This window comes from Haemaphysalis longicornis, unplaced genomic scaffold (assembly GCF_048455015.1).
Source record: "Haemaphysalis longicornis isolate Haplotype H1 unplaced genomic scaffold, Haemaphysalis longicornis Haplotype H1 scaffold_6, whole genome shotgun sequence".
In the NCBI taxonomy this organism is placed as follows: domain Eukaryota; kingdom Metazoa; phylum Arthropoda; class Arachnida; order Ixodida; family Ixodidae; genus Haemaphysalis; species Haemaphysalis longicornis.
The window spans coordinates 11,740,904-11,768,192 of NW_027526407.1; the positions used below are offsets into that span (position 1 = coordinate 11,740,904).

A 27,289-nucleotide genomic window follows, 5' to 3' on the forward strand; every position below is an offset into this window, starting at 1 on the left:
CGCGGCTAAAGAGAGCGAGGGGAACTTTCGCGCTTCCTTTCGTAGTATGGCTGGTGCGATAAGTGCACATAGCAGGCGCACTTTGCTTCAGCGCAGGCACTTTGCGCAGCACTTGTCACTCCGGGCACACATCAAAAGCAAGAGCAAAAGTTCCCCTCACTCTCTTTAGCCACGCAACCAACCGACGGCGGCAAGCGCAGCGCCCCTGCTCGGCAGCGCGCCTGCTCCGGCCACGGTCGCCACGGCCCACAAAATTTTTACAAAGACTGTACGTACCTACATGTACGTACAGGTTTACTCCGTGTAAACCTGTGACGAGCTATGAACTCTAGCTACTGTAACATGGTTGCTGTAGATGTCCGGGGTGACGAGGCAAAACACTTCAAGCAAAAAACAAAATTTAGAACTTCGTTTGTCCAAGAGCCATTTCGAAGTGTCACGAGGGCACACTCGGGTTTGGTGACACTCTTGCCATGTGACATTCGATAGTATTGGAAGTCGCACTTGCTGTGTGTGTCCTCGAACACTTCATGTTTTGCAGTCGAACTTTTCGTGTACATAATGAACGGAAACTGCTCAATGGGTTAAACTTTGTGGCGATTAATTTTGAAATATGAATGCAAGAAAAGGAGCTTTCTACGTTGATAATTGTATTTAGGTTGAGTGATTCTAATGAGGACACCGTGAGTTTTATAATGCTGAGTGTTTATTTATTCTAAAATAGTTTTTGTTTACAACACTCCGAACAGGCGAACAATTTGTGCCTGCATTTTTCAATGCGAAAATAATTTTGAATATACGGAGTTTCTTCTGACCAACTTGTTCTGGACGCAGAAAGCGGGGATATGTAACATTGCTGAACTGCCGCCCATCCCACAAACTACGGCGGAACTTGCACCTTGAGTTTCGTCAAAAAGCACCACCAGTAGTGCACTCCATTTTAACTGGCTATAATCACGCTGTTAACATCGAGATTACAGTGCCGCCGACAATCACTTAACGCAAACCTTTACACCCAGAAATGCCCAAATGCAACGATTTAGAGTGGTACGCATCAAGCGATAACAATATTTTGCTAACCTTACTTAGTGAAAATATGAACTGGTTCGTTGTAAGCGTGCAAGATGGTCAGTCATGTCCGTCAATTGCTTGTTGCAGGGTTACTTTTTCCCGCGCGTGCGAATCCCTGTGCTTATCACCGCTTGCACGCCGCCGTGTCATTCTCCGGTTTCAAGGCGCATGGCGGTCGAGAATAGAACCAAAAGCATGCTTTAACGGGTTCCCAAGTTAAACGGACCCGACGCGACGGCTCAGTGGCTAAGGCATTGCGCTGCTGACGAGGCACGGAGCAAGAAATTCTTGCACTGTGGGTTCGCGGTCGCAGCGGCCGCTATTCTGATGGAGGCCAAAAGCAAAAATGCCCGTGTGTTCGAGATTTGGGCGCACGTTAAATATTCCCAGGTGGCCAAAATTAATCCGAAGCCCTTCACTACAGCGCGCCTCATCGCTCGCATTGCGTCGGCGCGAAACCCTACGATCAGTCAATCAAATCCCACTTAACACCCAGGCTCGCTGGGTATGCCGAAGGGCCACTGGCTTACTCCTGGTGTCCACGGGTGGTGTCGTGTCAGCAAATAGACTGAAGCTTTCAGCTGCTTATGGGAGTAAAGTCGGAACAAGATAAATGAGTTTGCTCTGCACGACGCCCTTGGTGTTTCTACAGCACACAATCGCGGACTCTCTGCTGGGCTCAAGACGACAGCCGGATTCTTGATAACCTGAAACAAACATGTCCTCCAGGCAGAAGTGGGTGAAGTTCGCGAGAAGCACGCATTCTGTTGAAGTCCTTTTATCTCCCTCTGCCTGCTATAGAGATCATGTTGGTCGAGTTGATGCGCGGACAACCAAAATAGCTTCGACTGGTTACTTGTCTTGGGTGTGCGAGTTTCCCGGCGTCTGTCCATTAACAACTATGCATGGCTGGCCTCCTTGATGCCCGATGAGCCCAGTTTAGCCAGCAAGCTCAGGTACGGGCCTTCGGACTTGCCTACGAGGCCTCTGACAGTTTGGGCCATTTGTTCCACCTCTCAAATTGAGTGCGCGAACCGAGTTATAATTGGCAACATTAAGTATGCCATAGGACAGTGCAAAGTCATTGGATTGCTTGGCCCCAAACGGGGGCCATTATCAGCACGCAATAGTTTGAAGGTACCAAGGTGCGGGAAAACAATCTTGATGGCCGTGATTACTACTACGGCTGATGTTGAACCAAGGCTGAGAGGACCTGAGGTTGCGGACATGTAGCCAACAAAAAGAATGTAGTTCCTGCCATGCACATGAAAGAGGGCGGCCCCAACCTCTTCGCGATGAAGACTTGGCGTGACTGAAGCCACCATGGGCTGTGGAAGTTAGACATGTGCTTCCCCGAACCGCACGTGTGGCAACAGAAGTCAGGGTTGTCGATTTGGCTGCTAATGGCATACTGACTCTCATTCCACGGCCTTGCAACAGTTCATCACTTGATGCCCTCCATGAAGCAGTTCCAACGTGTTCCGCTGGGGACAAGTGGGAGTGATGATGAGAGTGTTCTTTAGGAGCAAACCGTGCGTCATAAAGATTGATGTCACCTCTACGTTGCCAATACTTTTTCGAATGAGAGAGTGAGAGAGACTGTCTGGGCCAACCCTTGGTGCAGTACTCCATGAGAAGGTCGCACTCGTCGTCAGCTGCTTAGGCCTGGCGCAGACCATTAAGCCATGTGGAGACTACGCCTGGCAGAGAGTGGCCGCGTTTTTGCACAAAGCACTCCATCTGGTCGGCCTACTGCGACGAAAGAGCGTCGACAGGGGCTGAAGAGAATATGTCCGCTGTAGCCAAGTGTCTTCCCGGCACATAGGGTACTTTGTGCGGGTACCTTATTAGCTTCAGGCAAAACCTCTGGATTCGTGGTGGCAAAATGTTGACTTTCATGTTTCTGAGAAGCGCAACGAGAGGGTGACAGTCAGTCTCCAGGATTAAGTGCAGACTAAGCATATTCTGGCCATACCTCTGCACAGTCCAACTGGCGTCCAACGCTTACTTTTCCGCACGACTATATTGGTTTATACAAGCTTGATTGATCTTGAATCGGCGGCGATTCCTCAACGCTCTCAGGTTGGTTGCTCTTGCAAAAGCACGGTTCCTAGGCGAAAGGAGCTTGCATCTGCCGAAACCGTCATCTTGTACTGGATGTTGTGCCTCGCGATGCACCGGTCAGAGCTATTCTTTCAGCTTCGCAAAAGCACTGTGCTCGGATGTGCCCCACGGCCATTTTTTCAGCAGCAGGGCTCGAATACCAGGGACGTCCACTACATTCGGCAAGAAACGTCCGACGTGATTCATTAGCCGAAGTAGACAGCGAATGCAAGGTAGATTTTCAGGAGCTGACATATGCTTGATGGCTGCAACTTTGTCGGGGTCTGGTGGAATTCCTTTAGCGCTCACTACGACTCCAAGGAATAACATTGTGCGTCCCGAAGGAACATTTGTCACAGTTGACCGTGATGCCCGCCTCGGAGTGCCGTATGAAAACCTGTTGAAGGTGATTGTTATGCTCTCTACTAATCTTGCCGAAAACAAGGTGTCGTCGATCATGTTTCCTACGCTACCCTGGCCTTCCTGCATTCGGGACATTTGTTTCTGGAAATACTCGGATGCCAATGTAACGCCTGATGGCAACCACAGAAAGCGGTAACAATCAAACTTGGTATAATGAACGTTGCGTACAACTGTGATTCTTGATACAGCATGAGTTCCTGAAAATTTGACTTAGCATCCATTTTAGAAAACAAACTTGGCACCAAGCAAGCCTAGCCATTGTTCCATTGTCGGTAGCATGTGGCGTTCGAGAAGACTGGCTTTCGAGCTATACTCTCTTCCTTCCCAAGGCTGTATGCCTACTTCAAACCTGTACAGAATGGCGGTCGAGAAGAACACCACCGAGCTATATTCTCTTCCTCCCCAAGGCTGTACGCCCACTTCGAACCCGTACAGCGCAGTGGTGTGCCTGTAAGAAGTGCTCGCCATTGCTGAATCCGGCTAAGCTCAACTCTGTGATTGAGTTCTTGAAGGTACAATTGCCCATGACAACAATTTACTAATCAAAGTGGCCCGCTGAATGATCTGGTTTTGGCGCTCTTTGTCCGTACATACATTTGCAATGCAAACACCGGGATCTGTTGCTTTAAAGAAGTACACTGGAAACGTGGTTATATGTCCCCTGGTTTCACGTCGGAGAACTCAAGTCCCCGAAAAGTGCCCGTAGAAACACTGCATTAAAAATCTCGATTATCCGACGCAATTTTATGCCTGACCCCCTTTATCCGACGACTCACGCGAGGCGGGCGACCAATTGGTGGACGAAATGAAAGTGGCACGGACCTGTTCCGTGGACTCTTCAATTGTTTCTCTCCAAAATAGCTTTCTTCGCCGTATCTTTCGTTCCTCTTCCCCTAAGCAGCGGCCCTGTCCTCTGCACAATCGCTTTCCCCTCTCCTCGCTGGCATTTCTGGCCTTGTTGCGCAGCGGGCGCAGGGTCAAAGTGCGGATTTTCATTTCTCCCACTTAACAGTTAATTACCAACACGGTTGAGCCGACATACTTAGGCTCCCACATGTGATTGCCGTCATCGCTTGTGCCATTATTCGCAGTGGCTAGAAGGAATCACGGCAGTGGTACAAGGTTTGTTTAATACAGCGTGATTGGCACCTACACTGCATTTATTCGTTTCGCATTTACTGTGTCATTTGGTTTTCCGAGCCCTGAATTAGTTTGTAGCTTATATTGAAATTTCCTTCAAATATGTCTCGCGAAACTGTAGATTATAAAAGTAATTGCTGTTATCATTTTACGACGCCCACATTTTACAACCATTTTAGGGGCGAAGCTCCTAAAGCCATGGGTCTGTCCATCCCTTGTGTCTCGTGGTACGTGACCGCCGCATGCTTTCGGAGATGTCGCAAAGTGGGCCGCGTTGCACGCGCAAGAACCCGCTGCAACCGGCAGCGCAAACTCGGCACCGGGAGCGCGAGCTTGTGTGTGTTCGCCAACGGAGGCGCGAGCGCACGTGCACTGCGAGGGGGAGATCACGCAAGAGATCACGCCACGAACGCAGGCAGTCGTTCTCGGAGATCGAACGAGACGCAAGGACCTTTGCTCGTTTCCTCTCGTCTTGTTCGGGCACAAGTTCGCCCTAAATAGACTTAGTGTTTGCAAACTTCCCATTGCAGCCAGTACAAGAACCTCTCTCGCTTTTTCACAGATCATAAAGCCGTCGTAATGAAGGGACCTCGCAATCCAGTCATGACAACGACGAAATGAAAAGAACAAACGAAGAAACGAAACAACAAACGAACAAGAACAAAATAAAAGAACAAAATAAAAGTTGATTTGTACAATGTACGCACACAGTCTTACGTCTTTCTTAATGATGTAATGAGCGAACTTTCACGGGAGAGTTACGGTTACCGATGATCTCCCCCTCTCGAGCTTCGCCCCACTTATCATCATTCATTCCGTGGATATGGCGTGATTTTTTTATGGTCCTGAGAAAGTTGTATAATCGGGGTTCTACTGTATTGAGTTTTATAAAATGATAAAGTTCTCTGGCCAAAGCACGATTACTTTTGCTCGCCGCAGGTGCTTCTGGCAACTTGCACAAGGCAGAATGGGAGATGTACCGCCGCTACGGGCCGATCGTTGCCGAGGAGAATCCCGGGCGACAGACCGTGGTGCACCTTTTCAGCGCCGACGACTTTCGGACGCTGTACCAGTACGAGGGAAAGGTGCCGCACCGTTCGGGGTTGCGCCCCCTCAAGGCCTACCACAAGGCGAAGCCCGAGTGCTTTCCGAACGCCGGCATCCTAAACGTGTACGTACTTTGCATCAAAAGGTTTGAGAGATCTGAAAGGGGCCATGAAGACAAAAGAACGGGTTTGTATAGTATGGATAAAATATCCTTCAGTATCTCACTCAGCTGCATTCAAGCCACGAAATACGTTTTATACAGAAGACGGCGGAAATGTTAAAAAATAATACCGGACATCTTCCACTAACGTGAAACCTGGGGAGGGGCGAAGCATGCAGTGTGTAAGTGTATTCAAAGCTTGTAAGTCTCTTGTGCTACGCAGCGTGCGCTGATTGGGAGCCGGAGAAGCGCTGGTGGGAGGAGCGATTGCGCGCCCGCTGAGGCGGTGGTGCCCTCTAAGTTGAAGCGGATTTAAGCAATTTAATGAGAGACAGACTGGCGGTACGTTGCCTTCGTGTCACACGCCACAGCATGCTAAGAAGTAGCACGAGGCGCCGGAAAGGAGCGTTAAGGTGTGTTCTTTTATTAGGCGTTTTTGCCCATGGAGATATAAACGTTCTAGAACGAGGGGTTGAAAAACGAGTGTCGCGATGTGTTCTTTTAGTACGCGTTACGTTTTGTCGCGACGCAAAAAAACGAGTGTCCCGGTGTTTTATAGCGTGACTGCATGAGACGACAGGACACGCCCGCACGCTCGAGCCCCTAAGGTGCTTCGCCCCTAAGCAATTGACGTAGCTTGCACTCTTGGTACAAGACTCAAGAAACAACCCTACGGCCCCTCTCCTTTTGTCGGAGACCTGGTTATTGCACCTCGCTTGGATTTCTGAACTTACCGCTGAAAGCTCTGCGTAACTGGCAAGCCTTGATCGTTTCGTCCACAGACTTTCACATCCCTCCCAAAGTGTACCGTGTTAGCACGCGCTAGAACCCGCCCCAGCCGGCTTCGCGAACTCGGCGTCTGTAGCGCGAACTAGGTGTCTGTGCTCCCCATTTCAGGAGCCAACGCAAGTGAACTGGCAAGGAGACCACCACGCGAGAAATCACACCACGAACGCTGGGCAGTGTTCCCAAAGGTCGAGCCCTGGTGCTTCTCACGATCCGCACGCTCACGTGCACTCGGTATTTTTTCTTGGTATTTTTACAGGCTCCTCACGTGGCGCAAGCCCACGCACGAGCCTAGACGACTCCTGACGCTCCTCACGAGGCGCACACGGTTGGGCTGAGCTTTCTGGTAACGCTCCACGGCGAAACAAAGGAACCGGAGAGAGAGAGTTGTGTTACTGGAAGAGAAACGAAAGTCGACTCAACCAACAAGTGCCTCTCGGGTTGAGCGCACCTCAGTCGAGACTCTGTCTAGGAGGAGGTTGACAGAGAGATTGAAGAGAAAAATATGACGGTTCACAAGCCGCGCAGCATGGACAGCACTGGCAGCATCATAGCCGCTTCGAGAGTTCGGTGTCATTTATAAAGTCCAGCAGGGCACGGAACGCTTTTTCGCGATTTTATGTCCGCATTCCGAGAACAACAGGTTTGATGAGATGCATAAGAGCAGTCCCAGTTTCGCATATGACGCTCTAAGCGCTGATCGAGCCTGCGAATGTTGTGGACACTTGCACAGTCCATGCGCGAGTGTCTCTATTGGAGGAGAGTGCGGACAGGCGGGGGAACTAGCGATACAAAGCTTGATACTTCCTTCAGCGCAGCAATGAGAGCCGATTCGCAGACGGAGAGCGCGGTCAGCTCGGGTCAGTCCCCTCGAAGGAAGCGGGTAAAGTGGCGTGCCGGATGCAACTCGGGAGTCACTGTGCATGGCTTGTAGGTCCCTTCTGATAGGGTACCGCACGATGTCCACGGGCCTCTTTGCTCACGCATCGAAGTAAATGAATGATAAGCTTATTTTGACAGAAAATCAGACTCCTCATTTCCCTCGATGCCTACATCAGCCGGTAGGAACTGCAGATGTATTCTCCGGTCTTTGGCGCTGAGACTGTGCAGTTTGCTGGCGATACTTAGTACATCAAGACAGCTATGGTGGGCCCGGTCGAGCCTCAAGAGGGCAGGCTTCGAATCTGAGAGGATGGGTACTTTCCGGTTGACGAGATTCTGCTCGCACTCCTTAATGGTATCAGGGATGCCAGGTTCTCGGAGAGTAACCCGCCATTTTTTTTGCGCCGCATAGCCCAAAAGTAGACAAATGTTGACATATTGAAATAGCCCAAATAGCGAAAGGAGAAAACTTCACACAAAATTCATTTGAAACGTTCATTGAGATGACTACTGCTAAAAGTTTGACATATTTGCAGAATGAGTGCAACTTATATAACCAAACATCAGTTTGGAGTACAAACAGCTCCACCAGTGTACATCGTGGTGGCATTGAAACGATCCAAAAAGATGTCGGATGGTGTAAAGTCCTTACAACACTTTCATCTCTCGTTAGTCCAAATATTACATGTAGAATGTTCTCCAAAGTTTCTATGGACATTTGGTTCCGCAAGACGGTTTTTCTTAGAGTGACTTGACTTAACACTCGTTCTACTACAGCATTGGACACTGGCAGCGTGAGCAGTGAAATGGCTAGTTGCGACAGCAACGGAAACATTCGGGCGCCAGCGCTGTTTTTGGCATCCGGACATTTTTCAAAAACACTAACATCAAGAGTGCATCAAGCCAACATTGCTGAAAGCAATACTCGGACTCCATTGCAGAAATACTTGACGGCGGAAAAAATCGCAAAAGCTTTGAAGAGAGCATCAAAAGAGAACTTCTATGTTGTAGCAGTGCAAGAGGTTGAGGTCACCTAATAGTTTCATATTTGACGGGACACGCTTCAAGGTGCTTTTCACACATGCTGTCATAAATGCACGGCACCGCCCAAGAATGGTGGTCTTCCTGTCGTCGCTAAGGGAAGACTTTTCCAGGGCGTCACGGAAAACACTTCCCAGCTGGAAGGACCGAACATGCAATACATGGCTTTCCCAATCACAATCGATAGGTGCATGTCCGGGGAGAACGATCCGGTGAAGCAAACACTCGACAAACGAGCTGAAGTCTTTAAAAAGCTTTGATGGGTCAGGGTTCTCACACTGAAACACTTTGTTGAGTTTGTCAAATTCCTCAACAATTGGGGTCACAAACTGCACGTACAGGACGTTCTGCTCATCATTGTACATTTCGCTCAGCATTTTAGCTAAGTAGCAACGCTCAGCTGCTTGCAACATCGAAGTGCGTCTTAAGTTCCAGCCATTGGTCGCGAATCACACTAAGGGCCCCAGCAATGGCAAGCCAACGCGTCGTACACACGCCAATCAACTTTTTCGGCGTCAATCCAGGGTTAATAGCAGCGTAAATGTTTTTATACACCTCTTGCTGCTTTGGAGAGTGAGAAATCTAGTTAAATGTTTCCCGTACAATGTAGTCAATCTGTGTGGGCAGTGCATCGACAGCCTCGTTGCAAGCGAGGTGAAGGGAGTGACAGACACATTTCACAAACACGAGGTATGAATTCACCTCCTTCATTCGTGTGTACAGACTGTTGTGAATTCACTCGCTTTACCTGTGTAGCAGGCTTCTATAATATCTCTCGGTCTTATCCGAGGTGTTCTTACGGAACTTTGTTTTTAAGTGTTAGACTGCATTCACATCACTTACACTGTTTACCAACGTGACCTCCTAAATTGCTGCGTACTGCAAGTCGCTGCACATCGGCACTGTCGATCTTTGAAAAAGAGATAAAATTTCTGGATGATTTTATAAAGCTTCTAACTATGCCCAATGGCCACTACCCACCTATTGAAATTTCATATCTTCGGATTTTTTTCTGTCACATTCGGAGTACAAAATCGCGAGAACGCTCCAAAAATAAATCAGTCGAAAGTCAGCGCCTGTCTGTGTCCCTGTGTGTCTAGTTTTTCGTGCCGTTTTTCCGCGATGTTGGCAGTGGTTTCAAGACCACGAGCCAAATTAACGAACTCGCACCACATTCCTGCTGTGACTGATTCGTTTACTTTTTCTTGCGAGCCAGCCCAAAAGCGGTGGGTCGACAATTCTGAAACAAAGCATTTTAAAGACTTTAGGGTGTAATACAGAATAGCCAAAAAATAGCTAAATAGCCAACGACCAATTTTTCCCGCCAAACTCAAAATCAAGTAGCCCAATTTGGCTATTTATAGCCCAACCTGGCATCCCTGAATGGTATCCGCAGTCCAATAAAGTTGCGCGATTTCGGCCGTTGTGGAGCTGCTGGCCACTGGCAGGCGGCATTGCCTGGCTGAAGCGAAGGCAGGCGTGATAGATGCCGCAGGCGCCACCCCCTTGTCCGGAGGCACGAACCTATCAGTGAATATCAGCACGTGCCCCTCAAGGTTCTCCAAGCAAGCCGCTACTTCATGCCTAAATTCAGAGTTGATTGTAGGGTTTAACGCGCCGACGCAGCGCAGGCGATGAGGCGCGCCGTAGTGGAGGGCTCCGGATTAATTTTGACCACCTGGGGATCTTTAACGTGCGCCGAAATCTCGCACACACGAGCGTTTTTGCTTCTCGCCTCCATCAGAAAAGCGGCCGCCGCGGCCGGGAATCGAACCCGCGACCTCGTGCTCAGCAGCGCAACGCCTTAGCCACTGAGCCACCGCGGCGGGTATGCCTAAATTCACACAGTGGAGTTATCCTTTAGAGGTCCCGTGTGCTAGAGTGGCACTTATGGTGATCTGATTCGTCATGTTGGGTGGACGAGGTATGATGTGATCCGTCGGGGGCTTGCCGATCACTGTTTCGAAGGTACGGACAATCAAACTAAAGATATGGTTGATCCCTCTTTTATAGGAATCGGTAAAACACGAAAGTGAAATGTGGCTTCACCGAAGCAGTTGAATGTTTTTGTGCAACCGGGCGGGCGAAACCGAACGGGTAGTCAGCGAATCGTTTGGTGAAGTCACAGTCCGCTACAGCGAAAATAGCTTGATTTTTGTGTCTGCAGCAGACTTGTGGGTGTGCTTGGCGGCGGCGTCCTGCTGGCGGGTCGCTTCGGCAAAGCTACGATCATTTCGGTCGTTCTTCGTGGCGTGTACGGCAGACGCTTGCGTTGCGACGAGCTCAGCTTGTGGAACGCGAGAGGCTGAGTTCGTAGCTTGTACCGCGAGCGTGAACGCGTTCCGCTTCCCGCTGGCGTGTCTCTCGTCGCACCAAAGCAGTCAGGATTGCGACATTCGCTTGTCGACGTCGTTGTCTTTCTGCCTTAATGCAACAGTTTTCTTACACGGGGCCAGGGTGTAGGGATAAGCACGGGGCCATCACACCGGCAGCCTAGGCGGCGGATAAACACTCCAGCTTACGCTGCTGTACGCTGCCCTATCAAGGCGCCAGCTATCAGCGCTCATTAGCGTCATGACGCACTACTTCGCTTCACCTCTCGTAGGTGGCAGCGCCATCTGAATGGAGAATGTTATAGGGTGGATATAAGGCGCGTTCGTAGAGCTGCACAGGCTTCAGTTCACAGCCCAGTTGGAAGAGCGTTTCACGCCTCCCGTTGCGGCTAGTGTGATCGTGGGCTCGAATCCTAGCGCCGCCGCGTCAATGGGACCTTTGGCGATGTTATTTCCGCGACGGATATGGCGTCGGTGAGGTCTTCCTGTACCCCGCCATAGAACACCTTCGTGTTAAAAACCGGGCCATCTCCACTAACATAAAACCTGGGGAGGGGCGAAGCATACAGTGTATAAGTGTATTTAACGAGTGTAAGTCCCTCTCTTTTCACACGGAGCACGCTGATATATGCGACATCCCAGTTACGAAGACGGGGAAGTGAAATTATAACTAGAGAACTGCAAAACTTTAAAGTTAACGCGCGCACGGAGCGAAATAAAGGCAAACAAGCAAGCGCGAACGAAAAATGAGTGCCCCGCTGTATTTCTTTTAGTAAGAGTTATCGCTTATGGAGATCAAACTTTCTGGCGCGAGGCTTTGGAAAACGAGTGTCCGGGTGTGTTCTTTTAGTACGCGTTACGTTTTAGCGCGAGGCGTTGGAAAACAAGTGTCCTGGTGTTTTATTACCGTGACCACATGAGAATACGACGACGTACGACGGCGACGACATGCAACGCTGACAGCCCGAGCCCCTAAGGTGTTTCACCCCTAAAAGCCTAAACAGGTCTGCTGTTAAAATTTTCAAATTTCGCACTACAGTACAGTGTAGTGCGATCTCTAGTGTAGTTCGCACTACAGTGACATGTTCTAGACAGGAGTGACGTGATGACTCTGCACAAAAAACAGCTTTCAGTGTGAGAACTGCACGTTAGCGCTCAAGTGACATGATCTAACAGAACTGGATGCCCCAATATGGAGATATGGAGAAATTTTTCAATCCGTTTCGCACAAAATCGCCCAGTCATGTTTTTTTTTTTTGTGGTGGCTTTGATTGGTGGCCACCAATAGAATAAACAAGATTATGTGACGTCACAGATAAATCGGCGGAAAGTCGCTGGGGAGTCTCCACTGCTTCATCTGCTTTCTTTATTATTTCCATTACGCTTTTGAAGTTCGCGGTAAGATTGCTACCATAGTTATCCGGGGAACCAGTCTTTCGATGAACGAAACTTGCGCTTGCTCTCAATGCACCCTTTGTGGAGCGGACAAAACAATCTCGAAGGAATTTATTTCTGTTTGTCTCGAAACTTGGTTCCACCATTCCAGCCAGGGTGAAGAGTGGCGCCACGTTCGAGGTGCCGTTCAGTCCTCCACCATCCGGCCAAAGACCGTTCGGTCGTACGCCAGCATCCTGAACAAAACATCGGACGACACGCTTAAGATGATTGCGGCGCATCGAGATGAAAATGGGGAAGTGAAAGACTGCAACGAAATCATGCAGAGGTGGTCTCTTGAATGTAAGCACATTTTATACTATTTTCTCTTTGAATTTTTTATGTGCGGCAAATGTACAAAAACTGCGTGTTCAAAGTGCACTGACCCCTGAACAAGACGCTTTTAAAACAAAACTGTAGGAGTTACACCAGTTGAACTCAGTAATACGGAGCGAAAACACTGCCATGTGGCCGTTAAGCGCACTATAAGAGTGCATGGTTGAAAGCGCTATTTATTTTCCGGAAATGTCATTGCGAGCACTTCTTTTCGGTGCTTTAGCTCAGCTCCAAGCTTTCAAGTATGTCAATTTGCATAAGGCCACTATTTGTAAAATTTCCAAGGTATAGCGTGGTTGGAATAGAAAAACGAATTGACGGTTATAGGTTTGTTGGTAGAATACCGATCTTGATCGTTCTGCAAATTGGGCGGGAAAGTTGGATTTTTGAAGGGAATTTTATACGCTTTACAACCGTACAAACATGCACTGTCCACTGCGCAAGACCCCTTTCAAGCAAAATCTTAGGAGCATAAGGTAAATAAGCCAGAGGAGCAACCTTTGCCGTATTGTTGTTATTTGCTATATTAAAGTAAGAGATGGTTATCGTTGCTTATTTTTCCAGATATGCTTACGGTCCCTGCGTTTAGATGCGTCTAATCGGCAGCTCTGCAGCATACCAAGTGTCCAAAGCGTACATTTTAAAGTACCCTTCTGAAGCATTTCGTATCACGGAATTATGGGAATACGAAATTTTTACCCCCGCTGACTCACCACCGGAATAAAGACAGGGAAATGTGTCCGCAACGTATGATAATAGGTTGCTGTATTACGTTAAAACTTTTTGCTTCAATTTTTATCTCTGTGCGATTGTCAGAAAGGCCAAATCATGGTCCTTATGAATTCCGTTTACGGGAGTGTATGAAAAATATGAAAAACATACGGTGCCGTATTCCGTTTATATTGCGACAAATCCCTTGATTCTTTTGTTTTGGGAAAGATTATCCTGATTAGTTACGCCTGTGCGCGAATACTAAGTATAAATTTCGTATTCCCATATTTTCGTATATATGCAAACGTTTCGCTACGGGGCTGCTGCTATTCCTTGTTTCGCGACAAAAAAAAACACTTTTGGTTACTCGTTGGTCTCTACAGCACAATGATCTCAATCCCTTTGCCAACAAGTCGGAAAGTTAGGTACAATACCAGGCGAATTAGATAAGGCTAGCAATCTGGGCACGTTGGTACTCCACAATTTCAAGCAAATGCGCAAAAGGGGGGCGCGGACGAAATGAGGACAGGCCGACACAGCGCTAGTGATGATTACGCGGTGCCCAGAGCTGACAACCAGACGCGAATTACAAGCAGACGTCAGGCTTCTGCTCATACATGTTTTTTTTTGTAAGTTTTCAGGTGCCTGATACGCCTTGAACACACTTCGTGCAACCATCGTTTCCTTTCTCGGCTGGGGCTACACGCACGACGTTGTGCAATCCTACCTCAGTTGGTACAAGCGCAAATGCAGTGTTTTCCAAAATATAAACCATTGTTTTTTTATTAATGCAGTGTCAACGGGTATGCAAAAGCTACCACTCTACACTGCAGCCTCCGACAAATTCCGCATAAAAATGTTATAAATTAAGGGATAGCTCTCAGAACCCTTCGCAAAGTACGCAGCACTGCTTTAAGTATCCTGTGCTGAAAGCAAATTAGAACATGCCTCCACTCTAGCTACAAAAAGCAAGGCTGAGAAACAACGAATTCACGGGTTGCTTCAAAAAAGCCAGACATTGTAAAAAAGGGCCCATCTCCCCGCGAGGGGGACTCGAGTAAATGCGTCGCATAGGGGGTGGGTTTATTGCGTTAACGTTTAGTGTTTGGGGAGTTGGTGGTAGTGAATGTGTTGTATCAGCAGCTTCTTGACGTAGTTTGAATGAGTCAAGGATATAAGGCGCGTTCGTAGCCTTCCATTCTGTGTCGGCTTTGTGGCGCAGTGGGTAGAGCACCATGTACCTTGCGTTCCGCCCGCAGGGTCGTGGGATCGAAACCAGGCGCCGGTAAGTATTATTTTTTTATATAGTGTAGGGGGATGGGTGTGGACCTGTTGTTGAGAGCGAGGAGGGTAGCGTGATGCGGGAGAGGAGGAGTGGGGGAGAGGGCGCACCTGGAACGGCTGTTGCGGACGCCGAGGCACGCCGACAACGCCGGGTAACATCGTGAGTTAAAGAAATGCTCTGCATTTAAAAAGCGAGAAAAAAGTCTGCAGTTGAACGGAGAATTTCTGCAGAGAGCCCATGGCATTACCTTGACGAAGACGCGCATATACGTCGACTTCGTAACCGTTGCCGAAGAACGTATGAGGTTGTGCGTACAGCCATTGCCCGAACATGACACAATGTCGTGCGTATAGAATTAGTCATTAGTCTTTTAGCGTAGCGGGTAGCGTACGCCACGCTAGCGAAATCAAGTACCAGGATCTGACTGAGACTGCGCATGCGCGCGTTCGTTCCCCGAACAGGGGGCCTGCAGCCCGTGCCCGCGCGTGCATGCGCAGTCCGATCCCAGTGTCCGAAGTCGCTAGCGTGGCGCACGCTACTCGCATGTCGAAAGACCACAGTGTTGAATTACACCCAAACTGAGGAATCGAATGAAGCATGTAAATACGTATTTGTGTGCGCGCATGCGTCAATGAATCATTACCAGTCCTAACAGCTGCCTGCACTTTTCAGCCGCTATATCTGTAGCACTAAGGACAAGCCTGGGCCTTCTTGAGCATCCACTTCCAGAAGACTCCGACGGAAGCGTGATCCTACGCTGCACAGACGACCTCGTCAACATCATGGACAGCTTGATGGTCAGGATTCCTTTTAGCCACTACTTCGAGATGCCAACGGTTGAAAAGTTCAAGCTCATCGCCAAAGAACTATCCCCGTAAGCTGCCTTATGCTTTACCCGAGCGTTTTATCTTTTAAAACCTGAATGTAGAAAAAGAGGTTGCAGATTTTGGGCCTGCCTCTACTCTTGCGGGAGGAGCGTATGAACAAAGTTGTAATAAAAGGGAAACAAGAAGTGCTTGCTTCTCGAAACGATCGGAGGCATTTTGTCTCTGTTCTCTTCGACTGACTTTGTTTTACATTGGGTGCCGAAACTCGGGATCGAACCAAGAGCCCTTTACATGCCGTCTGGGGACTTGACTGAAGCGTCCGTGGTCTTCAATGAAACGACTTTGAGGCTGTATCGTTTGATGTCTTAGTCCGCACTATGGTAATCTTCCAGCGTGCCAAGTCCTCCCCATGGCTCAGCAGACTCCCTTAGTAATTAGACACACGAGCTCTCACTCACTTCTGGTATCGTGTCTCCTTCAGGCACCCAGGATGTTTAAGAAGTGATAGTAAAAGATAAACAAGAAGCGGTAAATTGTCGCAGCGATGGGCGGCCTCTGTCTCTCCTTTTCACCGGATCTCTTCCACCTGGAGTATGCACTAACCCTGTTTTGCACGGTACGTCGTAAACTGTAATATGTGTGGGCTCAACATATCAATAGCTCGCTGTTTATCTACTGGCTACAGCAGGGCCCTTACAGGTAGGTCTTGCACGCGTTTTTAATGACAACGTAGTCCTCATAATGGCGGCATAAACGGGGGAACTTAGGTGGCTCTAGATTTCAGCAAAAACAATGGTAAAACACTAAAACGGTCTGGCCGGCACTGAACTGTTCTAAATTTTCAACAGTCAAGCCAGCCGACGCCTAATATTTAGTCTGAAGTTACCGCGTCGCAAGAATTCTAAAATGAACTGCATATCCCGCTATGCTCGCAATATTAATGAATTCTTTTCCCAACAACCGTTTTCTCTTTTAGTCGTGTCAAACTGAAAGGAACATAAGCCCAAAGTACTGGGACCTGTATTCTGGCGGTATATTTTAATTGTTATTAGTTCTAAACAAGCTGATCCTAGCAAGATAAGTTACAAATTTTAACGAATCCAAAAGCGATTATAACATCGTTATGGCCGGTATTTGTAATTTAGGTGATAATATACGGAAAACATTTGTGCAATTACTCTTTATCTGCTAATATTATTTCGTTTTAATTAGCGGTTCAGGCCAAACACGTTATCAAATTCCTGGCAGGTACTGAAGCTTCCCAAATCAACAGACAACTGGTCGGATACGTGACGCAGATGTGGCGAAGCGGCAGTCAACGCCGATGCCCGGGGAATAATCAAAATAAAGGCGCTACTATATTAGCCCTTGCAGTCCCGACTTTTTTTCAAACACAGAAATGTTTCCTCTGTGTTCTAGTAACTCTATGGCTCCCCTAGGCTCACAAACGAAATATAGAGCTGGTAGTGCAAGTAATTCCTGATTTATCAATGGGGTTAATATTTCATGACATCTGGCAATTAAGTGTTATTTTGAGCGGAAAAAAAAGTTTTCCTGTTCTCTTAAATTTTATGACTGCATGAGCCTACAAGCAAAACATGAGCTCCGCAGTGCAAATATTTACAGATTTACAAGCCATGGGAATACAACAAGGACAATTGGTTCTTTTAGCGTCGACGTCAAAATTTCGTGTTCACTGGAGCTTTTTCTTCTTTGTAGCGTCCGGCTCGGCTAAAACGCCACAATGCGCCACAATGTATACTAGAAAATTTATCCTTGAAGGACAATTCCCAACAAAACTTTTATCCTTGAAGGACAATTCCCAACAAAACTATGAGTTTTCGTCTTGGTCTCTATGCGCTAAACTGACTACAGGAATGTGATTCCCTTTGGAATCACCGGGACAGAAAAGGTTAAACAGGCACATTCGTAATTCCCTAATACTACTTATCATAGCTTTTTGAAAATGCTACAGCGTATATTACCGCGAACCTTGCATTTTGATTTGTCTACTTATGTCGTATTCGCGCCTGGCCCTACCCGGCTTTCTTTTTCTGGCTTAAGCGAAGTGCCCCTTTCTCTTCTTTCCCATACCGCCCCGGCAACCACGGTTGATCGGGAAGGGTTTTAGCTTTGCGCTCTATATAGCAGACAGCTCTTGTTTAATCGACAGTGTCCTAGATCTGATTCAATGCTTACAGAAACAGGAGCACTCGAGATAAACTCTCACACAGAAAGCGCCGCGCTATTCATTGCGCCTACGCTGGACGGGTGCAGCCACATTGTTGACTGCTTCTTCGACCCTGGTATTCATTGTTTAGTGCGTAACACAACGTTGCGCCAATAAACGTTACCTGCTGCAAGAACCTTGATTTGTTATTCACTGCATGACAACACGACGTTGGTGTAAAAAATTTACAAGTTCGCGTGGCCAGACAAGTGCGTCTTCAAACTCAGCCCAAATACGCTGTCGTTAAGGTTCGTAGTCTGTGCTAAAAACCTTTTTATTTCAAACTTAACTTCAGGTTACCGAAGGCGGCCGAGGCGCGTTTATAAATTTTATTAGGCGAATAAACTCACTCTCACTTGTCGTCACTTTTCCATTGCAAGCTTGTTTTCTGGAACAAGTTCTAAACTATGGGAAATATTCACCCGGTTGTCTCATAATTTCGTGCATAGACTGTAAACCTGATCATACGAACTGCAGTCCATAACGTCTATTCTGCTCATAGTTAATTCTGTAATATTTCCCCAATTAGTTAGCTAAAATGCTCCGCAATGGTGCAACCGGCTTACTTTGCCAGCCACACACGGCCATTTTTAAATGCGGGAGGCTGCAGTGGTATTTAACGTACAAAGTTAGGTCCGCACAGCGTAGCTTTTCTGTGTAGATAAAAAAGCACAGTACAATTTCCGCAAGGTTCTGAGCTTACAAATGGTCTACGTTAAAGCTACTCGCAGAGCGTTGCATTAGATTCAATCACTTCTAGAAAAAACCGAATGGATCCACAAAACGCTTTTTTATAATTTTTTGTTTCAAATAATTTCACAATTTATTAAAATATAAATCTAGTATTATATTTCATTGTCGTTAAGCTCTAATAAGGTAACGTTTCCAAGTATACCAACGAAACGTTAGCGTTACGGCTGACATTTTCTGTGCTTGCGAACATTCTTTACTTAATAAATTATTTATTAATTCATTAAAATACTGCAGGCCAAAAAAATGGCCCAAGTAGGAGTGGGAGGTGTTGAAACTGTAAGAGTACGACCAATTACAGAGTCTTACAGGTGTAGAGAAGAAAACAGACAGGTGTACAAAATACAATAACTTTTACACTGCAATAACTTTTTTTACAATAACTTCACATTCGCAGGCGCATGCTGCGGGTTTTCCACAACGCCCTTTCATCAGTGTGTCTGCGCGACGAAAGTGGAGACGACTTCACAATACTACAGCGTCTTCAGAATGATAACAAGCTCGTCTTCAACGAAATGTTTACCTTCGTTCACGACTTCCTTGTGGCTAGCACACACACGGTAAGAACCCTGAGCATCTGCGAACAGAATATTTTTTTCGAAAGTCATGCGGCGAGGAAACTATAACAGTACGGCAAATTTACTGGCTGGTGAGATCGTCGTTTGATTAAGGAATGATAATTTCGAAAAAGACATAGCGCACTCAGTTCGCGGAACGATCGCGGCCACTTCAGGTTTTATTCATGTAACTGACCTTTCAAGGAATGGCATTTTTGAAAGTGCAAAGAGACCCTGCAAAGCTTTTTTCAGCTGTTTTTTTTAAATCCTGAATGCTTTCGAAATGTAGTCAACCAACATATCCAGTACTTAATAGTACCTAGGCCAAAAATTACTGCTCCGTGCCCATGAGATAACTTGTTAACCTGCTCAACAGATTTTTCTCTCTTTCACGAGTCTTGGCGATCTTTGCAAGCTCGAAATACGTCATTAGAGAAATGAAGCGGCTATTGGCCATTTTTTTTCTGTTGCAAAAATGAACGCAATCGATAGCCACTTTAGAAAAAAAGCTACAAAGCAAAAGAGAAACAGAAGGTGGATGTTCCACTGCGACAAGCAAATCCTGCAGTGCCGCTCCGTGCTGCTGAAAACTACAGCTATGGCAATGCTTCCAAACGCAAAGGAAAAAATGAAAGCGTGTATCTGAAGGGTTGCTGAGTCCTTTTAATGAAGGAAGCGTATTTAGTAGTACGTATTGCTCCGTGAAAAGATGCAAGCACCACAGTGGCAAAAGCCATGACTGTGAGGCCATGTTCAGACTACCGACGTAAAAGTCATAGCGTGACCAATCAACGTAAAAAAACGGTGCGTCACGCAGTTCGGTTGGCTGAGACGTGGAATAACGCCATTCTTTAAAGGTATTACGACAGTAGCAATAACAGTCTGAACCCGGCCTAACTGACAATATAAATTTAAAACGCAGCCATGTATGTGTGTGTGTGTGTGTGTATGTATGTATGTTTGCATGCATGCATGTATGCATGTATGCATGTATGTATGTATGTATGTATGTGTGACGATGATAGCCATCGTGCCCTTGCACTATTTGCCACGTAGCTACAGACAAAAACCTGATGACTATGCCGTGCTAAAGCTTAGATTGAATTTATTTCGCCGAGCTGGGGATATGGGCGTTAAATGAAATTAAGTTGGCTGCTATTAAATCCCGGCCGCCCGAGCAAGACTGAGTGCTAAACCAATCTTCGTCGTCTTTCGGTTGGGAATCTGCTGGCGCTATCCGGGATTGTCCAATTCTGCACCTCGTGAAGATATGCTTCGCGTCGCGCGAAAACAACGCTTCGGTTATTTTGCAAAATAATGACACTAAGAACTATCAAAACTGCTTGGCCTCTGAACTTTGTATTTCAGGCAATTTCCTAGTGAGGCAATTTCCACGTCACATCGGACTAGATTCCTTTCTAGATGAATAGCTGTAGAACGTGTGCGGAGACATAACACTTTGTTTTAATTTTCTTACGCACAAAATGATACATTTTTAAAAATATTACGTTGCTATAAAGAATATTTAGCACAAAATAGCTAATCCAAAACACAATAATGGCCAGTAAGATAACAGTAACTGGAAATCTCTTGGAGAAGGTCGTTGCGAAAAGAATTTAGGCGCGGAAATTCATACTGATGTTGGCTTTCATGCCAAAAATCTCATGATGATAACGACACACGAGGAGTCAAGGCATATTCTTTTTCACAATCTTCCCACTGGTTATATTGACGATGTGAGTTTATGGTAAGTTAAAATTAATAGCGGGGCAACGGTCCAGGGACATAAAGCCATAATTTATATCCGTAGACGCTAGTAGTGTCGGGGACCTCTGTATCAGGCTTCATCCGAAGCTTATGTCGCTTTTTTACGGCACCGAAGCTTACAACTTCAGTCATATTGAACGGCCGTTGAACGTAATGTAAAATACAATTTAATGTAACTGGTAATGCGAAATGTTCTGTACTCTAAACTTTTTGCCACACAACACCAAAAATTTGAACTTTCATTAAAACTGCAGCAACGGGTAATTCGATGGTTAGCGAAACGAATATTTTTGGCGGGTTGCTTGCCTAATTACATCACTAGAACAGTCCTCTCGGGGCCATGACTGAACAACATAGCAAGCTCCCATAAAGCCCGTTGTTATTACATCATTAGAAAAGTTCTCTCAGAGCCATAACTCAACAATATAGCAAGCTTCTATAAATCCCGTTGTTAATACATTATTAGAACAGTTCTCTCAGGGCCATTACTGAACAACATAGGAAGCTTCCATAAAGTCCGTTCTTATTAAATTATTGGGAGAACAGTTCTCTCAGGGCCATAACTCAACAATATAGGAAGCTTCTATAAATCCCGTTGTTATCACATTATTAGAACAGTTCTCTCAGGGCCATTACTGAACAACATAGGAAGTGTAAGGTCCACTTATGAGATTAGCGGCCAGGCGCCCGGGCTGCGCGTGAGAACCCGCCGCTCTGTCTGGTGGCCCAGCACTGTAGACTCTACGCTGCAGCCGTCGCCAATTCGTCACGGCGCGCACGGGAGACGGATTGTCTGGCCCACCGCATACCACAGGGATAATCCCCCATTGAGAAAGCAGACGGCGCCGCCGGATTCCGGGAACCGTCTGCGCGACGCGCGGAGGTGGTGGGATTACCGGTGTCGAAGCGCGCGCCGCGCGAGACACCATTGTTAACGCGCCCTGGCCGGCCCAGTGCACTGTCGCCGTCTTTCGCTCTCACCCCGCGGGATCACGCGCACCTGCTCGTCTGCGAGCGTGCCGTTGACCCAGAGATGGCGGCGCCTCATTGAATATTCCGTGGCGTGCTGCGTGACAGCTGTCTGCGTGAATTTGGGCACTCCCTTACGCGTGTACGAACGCTACAGGGGCGTTCCCGAGAGAGGGTGATCTCGAGGTTTTATAAGGCCGAACCTGGCCGTTGGAAATTGTTCTTGTCTGAGCGCCGAGATGGGCAGTTCCCGGCGGGACAAGGAGCCTCGACCGTTGAAGCTAGGTTGGGATTTGTGAGCCCCCTAGGTTAGAGGTTAAGATCGCGTCGGAGGTTTAGGGTACAGTGCCGTACCGGGCAACTAGACGGATCTTGCGGTGAGACAGAGTCTCGGCCGTCGTTTCTCGAGCGGTTTGTGTACGCTCCGAGAATAGGAGAGTTAGACGAAGTTGAGGAGCTCGGGTGATTTGTGCGCACTCGGAGCTAGTGTCTAGCTGAAGTTTGAAGTTTTTCTTTTTATTTCTCATGTACCCAGTTTTTGTACTGTAAATAGCTGTATATAAGCTCTTCGTTTCATTTAATCAACCCCACGCCTTGAGTTCGCCAATTCGACCGCCGTCTCCAAGAACTTCAACACCATCGCCCTGCCAGCCTCCTGCCAAATCAACCGGAACCCGGGCGATTGAGGTCCTGATCGACACCGGACTTCGGGGAAACGAACCACAGGACCATCTTTACTGGAAGCTTCCATAAAGTCCGTTGTTATTACATTATTGGGAGAACAGTTCTCTCAGGGCCATAATTCAACAATATAGGAAGCTTCTATAAATCCCGTTGGTAATACATTATTAGAACAGTTCTCTCAGGGCCATTACTGAACAACATAGGAAGCTTCCATAAAGTCCGTTGTTATTACATTATTGGGAGAACAGTTCTCTCGGGGCCATAACTCAACAATATAGGAAGCTTCTATAAATCCCGTTGTTATTACATTTTTAGAACAGTTCTCTCAGGGCCATTACTGAACCACATGGGAAGCTTCCATAAATCCCGTTGTTATTACATTATTAGGAGAACAGTTCTCTCAGGGCCATAACTGAACAAATAGGAAGCTTCCATAAATCCCGTTGTTATTACATTATTAGGAGAACAGTCCTCTCAGGGCCATAACCGAACAATACAGCAAGCTTCCATAAAGCTCGTTGTTTTTCTCTCAGATGTCGCGCGAAGTTGCGAACTTGAAGATTTATTACACGCTGCTACTGTCATTCACCAGCAAATATATTCTTCTCTTGCGCACCTTATCAAGAATGTCTCCGTGTTTAAATCTGTTAGGCCTAACATTGTTTCGACGCAAAGCACCTTAAAGTGACTCTGTACATTTTTTCCAGACATCAGCCGTTGCCACTTTCTGCCTTTACCGGCTGGCCAAGCACCCAGAGGCTCAGGAAAAAGCACGGCTAGAAGCTCTCTCCTCTCTCGACGAATGCCTTGAAGGAGACACGCCCGTCAATCTACCATACCTTCAGGCCTGCATTAAAGAGTCATTACGGTAAGCGTTCAACATTTTAAGGTAACCTACGAACCGCTCTTGTAACGGCACTATTGTGTAATTTAAGTGGGGCAAAAATGGACTTAGAACATTACCTACTCTAAACTTCCGAAAAAGTCACGCATATTTTTCTGCAGAGAAACCTACTTCACAACGAATCTTTTTATTGAAAATAGAAACAAACAGAAACCACATTTATTACGCGATAGGAATAGAGCTATAAACAAAGTCGTTCCTTTTAGGGCAAAATTACTTCTGGTAAATTCTAAAGGCCACTGATAAATCGCGAAGACGGAATAGAACTGTTCTTCTCTGGAAACAAAATGATGTTCCCATCATTACTGTCTTATCCAAGGCGAACAATTCTGCCAGTCCTTCTATATTTTTCATCAAAGACTGGTTTCACAAGGCGTATTTCGGACAATACAAAAAATATCGATAAATGCTGTGCCCTAACTTCAAGTTCCATTCTTTGGTCAGGACTCGAGTGTTGAAGATAGTAACGAGTTTTAGCCCCCATTACCGGTTCCTTTGCAGCACTGGCGCATGGTACAAAACACAGCGTTTCTGAGCATGAACACTCAGGATCGCTTTCCGGCGGGTAGTCTGCTTTCTGACGGACGCGTAAAATAAACATCCGTGACAGCCAGATTTCGTTGCACGTTTAAAAGTTTCTTGTGTAGGAAATCGCTGATTCAGCACGTAAAATGGGAACGATTTTTGTGGTCTGTGTAATGGCGTGGTCGCTAGAATCGTGCATCCATCGGGACACGAAGATGGTCAGGAAATCACCAGGCTCTAGTTTTACACCTTCGGCCACGCTGAATGCTAGCCTTAAAGGACCTGCGGCCGGAGTTCAGTAGCTTCCAAGCCATGAAATTTGTTTGCTGCCCAAAGTAACAGAAGCTTTACACTGGATGAAACAAAATGATACAAGACCAAAAACCAAGTTCAACTTTCAACGAATACAGTACAACCCTACTCGACTGTACCATGTATACTGAATACAGCAAGGAATAGAGCTTGATAAAATATTTACTGATTTCAATCAGCATATGTAATAACACTCAGAAAAAGCAAACAAACAGACGAATAACAAAACTTCCTGCGAGAGGAATTCATAGCGTATTCTTGCAACTAGTTATCAATTTCACTACTCTACTGAATTTATAGCAGTTGGATGCAATTTATTTCGCAGACTGTTTAAAGGACCAAAAATTACTGGAGGTTTCTGTCTGCCATGATACGCAATTTGAAAATGTGATAAGCTCGCGCTGATACGTAGTTTGGCGGTAAAATATCTTCTACGAAGAATGCAAGTTCACGATAAGGTCACATCAGAAGAAATATTTACATGCAGCTTATCTGGGTGCGTGGCTATTTTTTTCCCAAATTTACCCCTTGCTTGCATCAGGCTTTGCTGAAATTATGGACTAAAAATTCCTCTAAAAAAATAAGGCGTCCCATGTCTTGCCTGTCTTTTGTAGCGTATATCAAGTGCAGCGGGCGGTCCTCACTCGCTCCAGACGTAATCATCTGTACTCTGTGGCCAATATTTTTTACGTGCCTTCGGTGGCTAAATGGCTATAGATGGTATTCACTGAAAAGTTTAGCTGTCAATTTATTCGCTTGGCAACCCTGAAAACTGACATTGCGCGGCTTGTGCCACTGCAGCGCCCGCACGCCGCAGAAAAAAACAACACCGGCATGCATCGTGTTCTCAGTTTCAACCCGATTCTCTACGGTGGTTGTTATTAATCGCACTGACACTGGAGTAGAGGCATTACTTTGCGTTCGGTGGCGTAGAGTTTGGAACGTCCAACACACATCACGTGCTTAGCACGGCCAAGTACCGCCATCCCACGGAGCCCGACGTGACCAGTGACTGCGCACTCCCATGGTTGCTTGCATGCGTGTCTCGCCAGTGAATACAACCGATAGCGTTGTGCTACTGAGCCCAAAGACGCCGGTTCGATCTCGTACGCGGTGGCTGCTGTTCTGGTGTAGGCGAAAAGTGGAAACGCCCGTGTGTCGAGACTAGTGCACGTTTAGCTCAGGTGGTCAAAATTATTCCGGAGCCCTCCACTACGGCGCGCTTCATGGCCCAGGCTTCGGCGCGTTCAATTTCGGTGCGTGAAACCTGCGAATCAATCAATCAACTAATATTTGTACGGTAATGCTCTTGTGCATTAGAACAACTGACGCGCGTTTTGTTGCAGGAATCATAGGGATTTAAACTTCTTCTTCGCAGTAGAGCAAACTGAAGCTCTGAGTTGAAAGCGAAAAATACGCCAAAAGACCTAAGCTTTCACTTTACTGTTTTATCTTTGTACTTAAAATATAATACCGCGAAAATTCAGAATTCCTGCTAGAAAACGTGGTTCATGCTGTCTATTCCAAATGAAGCTACTGCATGCGCCATTTGAAACAGTGTTTTTGAACAGTTTTGAAAATATATTTCAACTCTAGAATTGCAGCCCGATCATTCTTGCAATGTAGTTTTCTCTAAACTATGCGAACATCTGCAAACATTCGGGCCCGAATTTTGGCTGCGGCAGTAATGTCAGAATTACCTGACAAAATTGTCCTACAGTTACAAGAGACTCGTATACGGGCCGTATGCTCCGACAGACGAGGCCTACCGCACTTCCGTAATTGTTCCCTCATAAAGTCCCATAATTGTTTTTTTGCATCTTGTCACTGAAAATAAGTATTATGTTGGTTTTAACCGCCATTCCGGTAGTCAAAGACTGAACCATTTAAAGTTTCTACCCGCTTCTCAGCCAACGCCAGGGAGTATTTGACATCAATGGAGGAAGAATCGGCATGAACCTGCTGTTTAGATGCGGAGCAGCTTATGGTCGCGCCTGTTCCCTCCGCCGTTGTGCGGCAGCCGTTGTGCGGGGTCCACACTCCCACTGCGCATGCGCATTCTCCTCCCCCTCCTCTCCTCTCCTTGTCTCATCTCCTCTCCTCTCCGGCATTCCTCCTCTCCTCTCCGAAGCTCCTCTCCTCTCCGGGATTGCGCAACGACTGGCAACACCTGCGGCTCCGCGCGCGATAGTGCGAAGCAGCTTAGGGTTAGAGGCGCGACGATAGCCGCTGCATACTCCGCTGGGGGCGCCACTGTAGCTCCGCGGTATAAATGACGCTCGCGCGTGCTCCGCTCCCCTCATTCTCCTCCCGCCCCGCCCCTCATTCTCCTCGACCCCATGGCTGCTTCGCATACTACTCAGGGTTCCCCTACGGGAAGATGGTGAAATTTTTTTTTCTTGGCTTTTTTTAGGATTCACCCTGTTGTACCTGGAGTGGATAGAAAGCTGGACCGTGATGTCGTTATGTCAGGTTACCGAATACCAGCAAATGTAAGTTGTCCAAATATGTGTGCCAAATATTTGCCTCGCGCATTGCTTCACCGGTAGGTGCACAATTGGAATATACCTGGTCGCTTGATTTCATTGGGAGCACCAAGGACCCCAGAAAATTTTACACGAGCCATAATTGCGCAGACGCGCGTGACATTTTAGTTCCCCAACTGTTGCCGGATACACGCAAAATTTTACAACGTTTTCTGATATTCAGTCTATATCGCCTTTTGAGAAGGCTTCTGTTAACCTGTGACGAATTTAGGAACGAAATAAAGACAACGATACGTGCAAAAGCTATTTCGTCACGAAGCTCTTATTGGCCCTATAAGTGCATGCCACACTACGAGGGTACTCAGAAGCCTGAATAAGAGCATACTAGCGGGCATAGTTCTTTACAAAACTTGAAGCACTGTGCGGAACCCTTGACAATGTGAATCTAAAATAAATTTGCGATTCTCATTATGTGCACAATATGTTCGATGGCTACCAACGGCGAGGGTTTGCTACCCTACGGGAA

The 27,289-nt window shown here is 46.9% G+C and overlaps 1 protein-coding gene across 2 annotated transcripts in view; it reads left to right on the forward strand.

Annotated features, from left to right (window-relative positions):
* Positions 1–27,289, forward strand: part of LOC144142235 (putative cytochrome P450 301a1, mitochondrial) — an 84,406-nt gene that overhangs the window by 46,513 nt on the left and 10,604 nt on the right. For both annotated transcript variants that reach the window (XM_077673598.1, XM_077673597.1), the window contains exons 2-7: positions 5,677–5,908; positions 12,533–12,723; positions 15,425–15,626; positions 18,957–19,119; positions 23,244–23,404; positions 26,691–26,769. In XM_077673598.1, the coding sequence (XP_077529724.1) occupies positions 5,677–5,908; positions 12,533–12,723; positions 15,425–15,626; positions 18,957–19,119; positions 23,244–23,404; positions 26,691–26,769 (1,028 nt within the window). The remainder of the gene's footprint in view (positions 1–5,676; positions 5,909–12,532; positions 12,724–15,424; positions 15,627–18,956; positions 19,120–23,243; positions 23,405–26,690; positions 26,770–27,289) is intronic.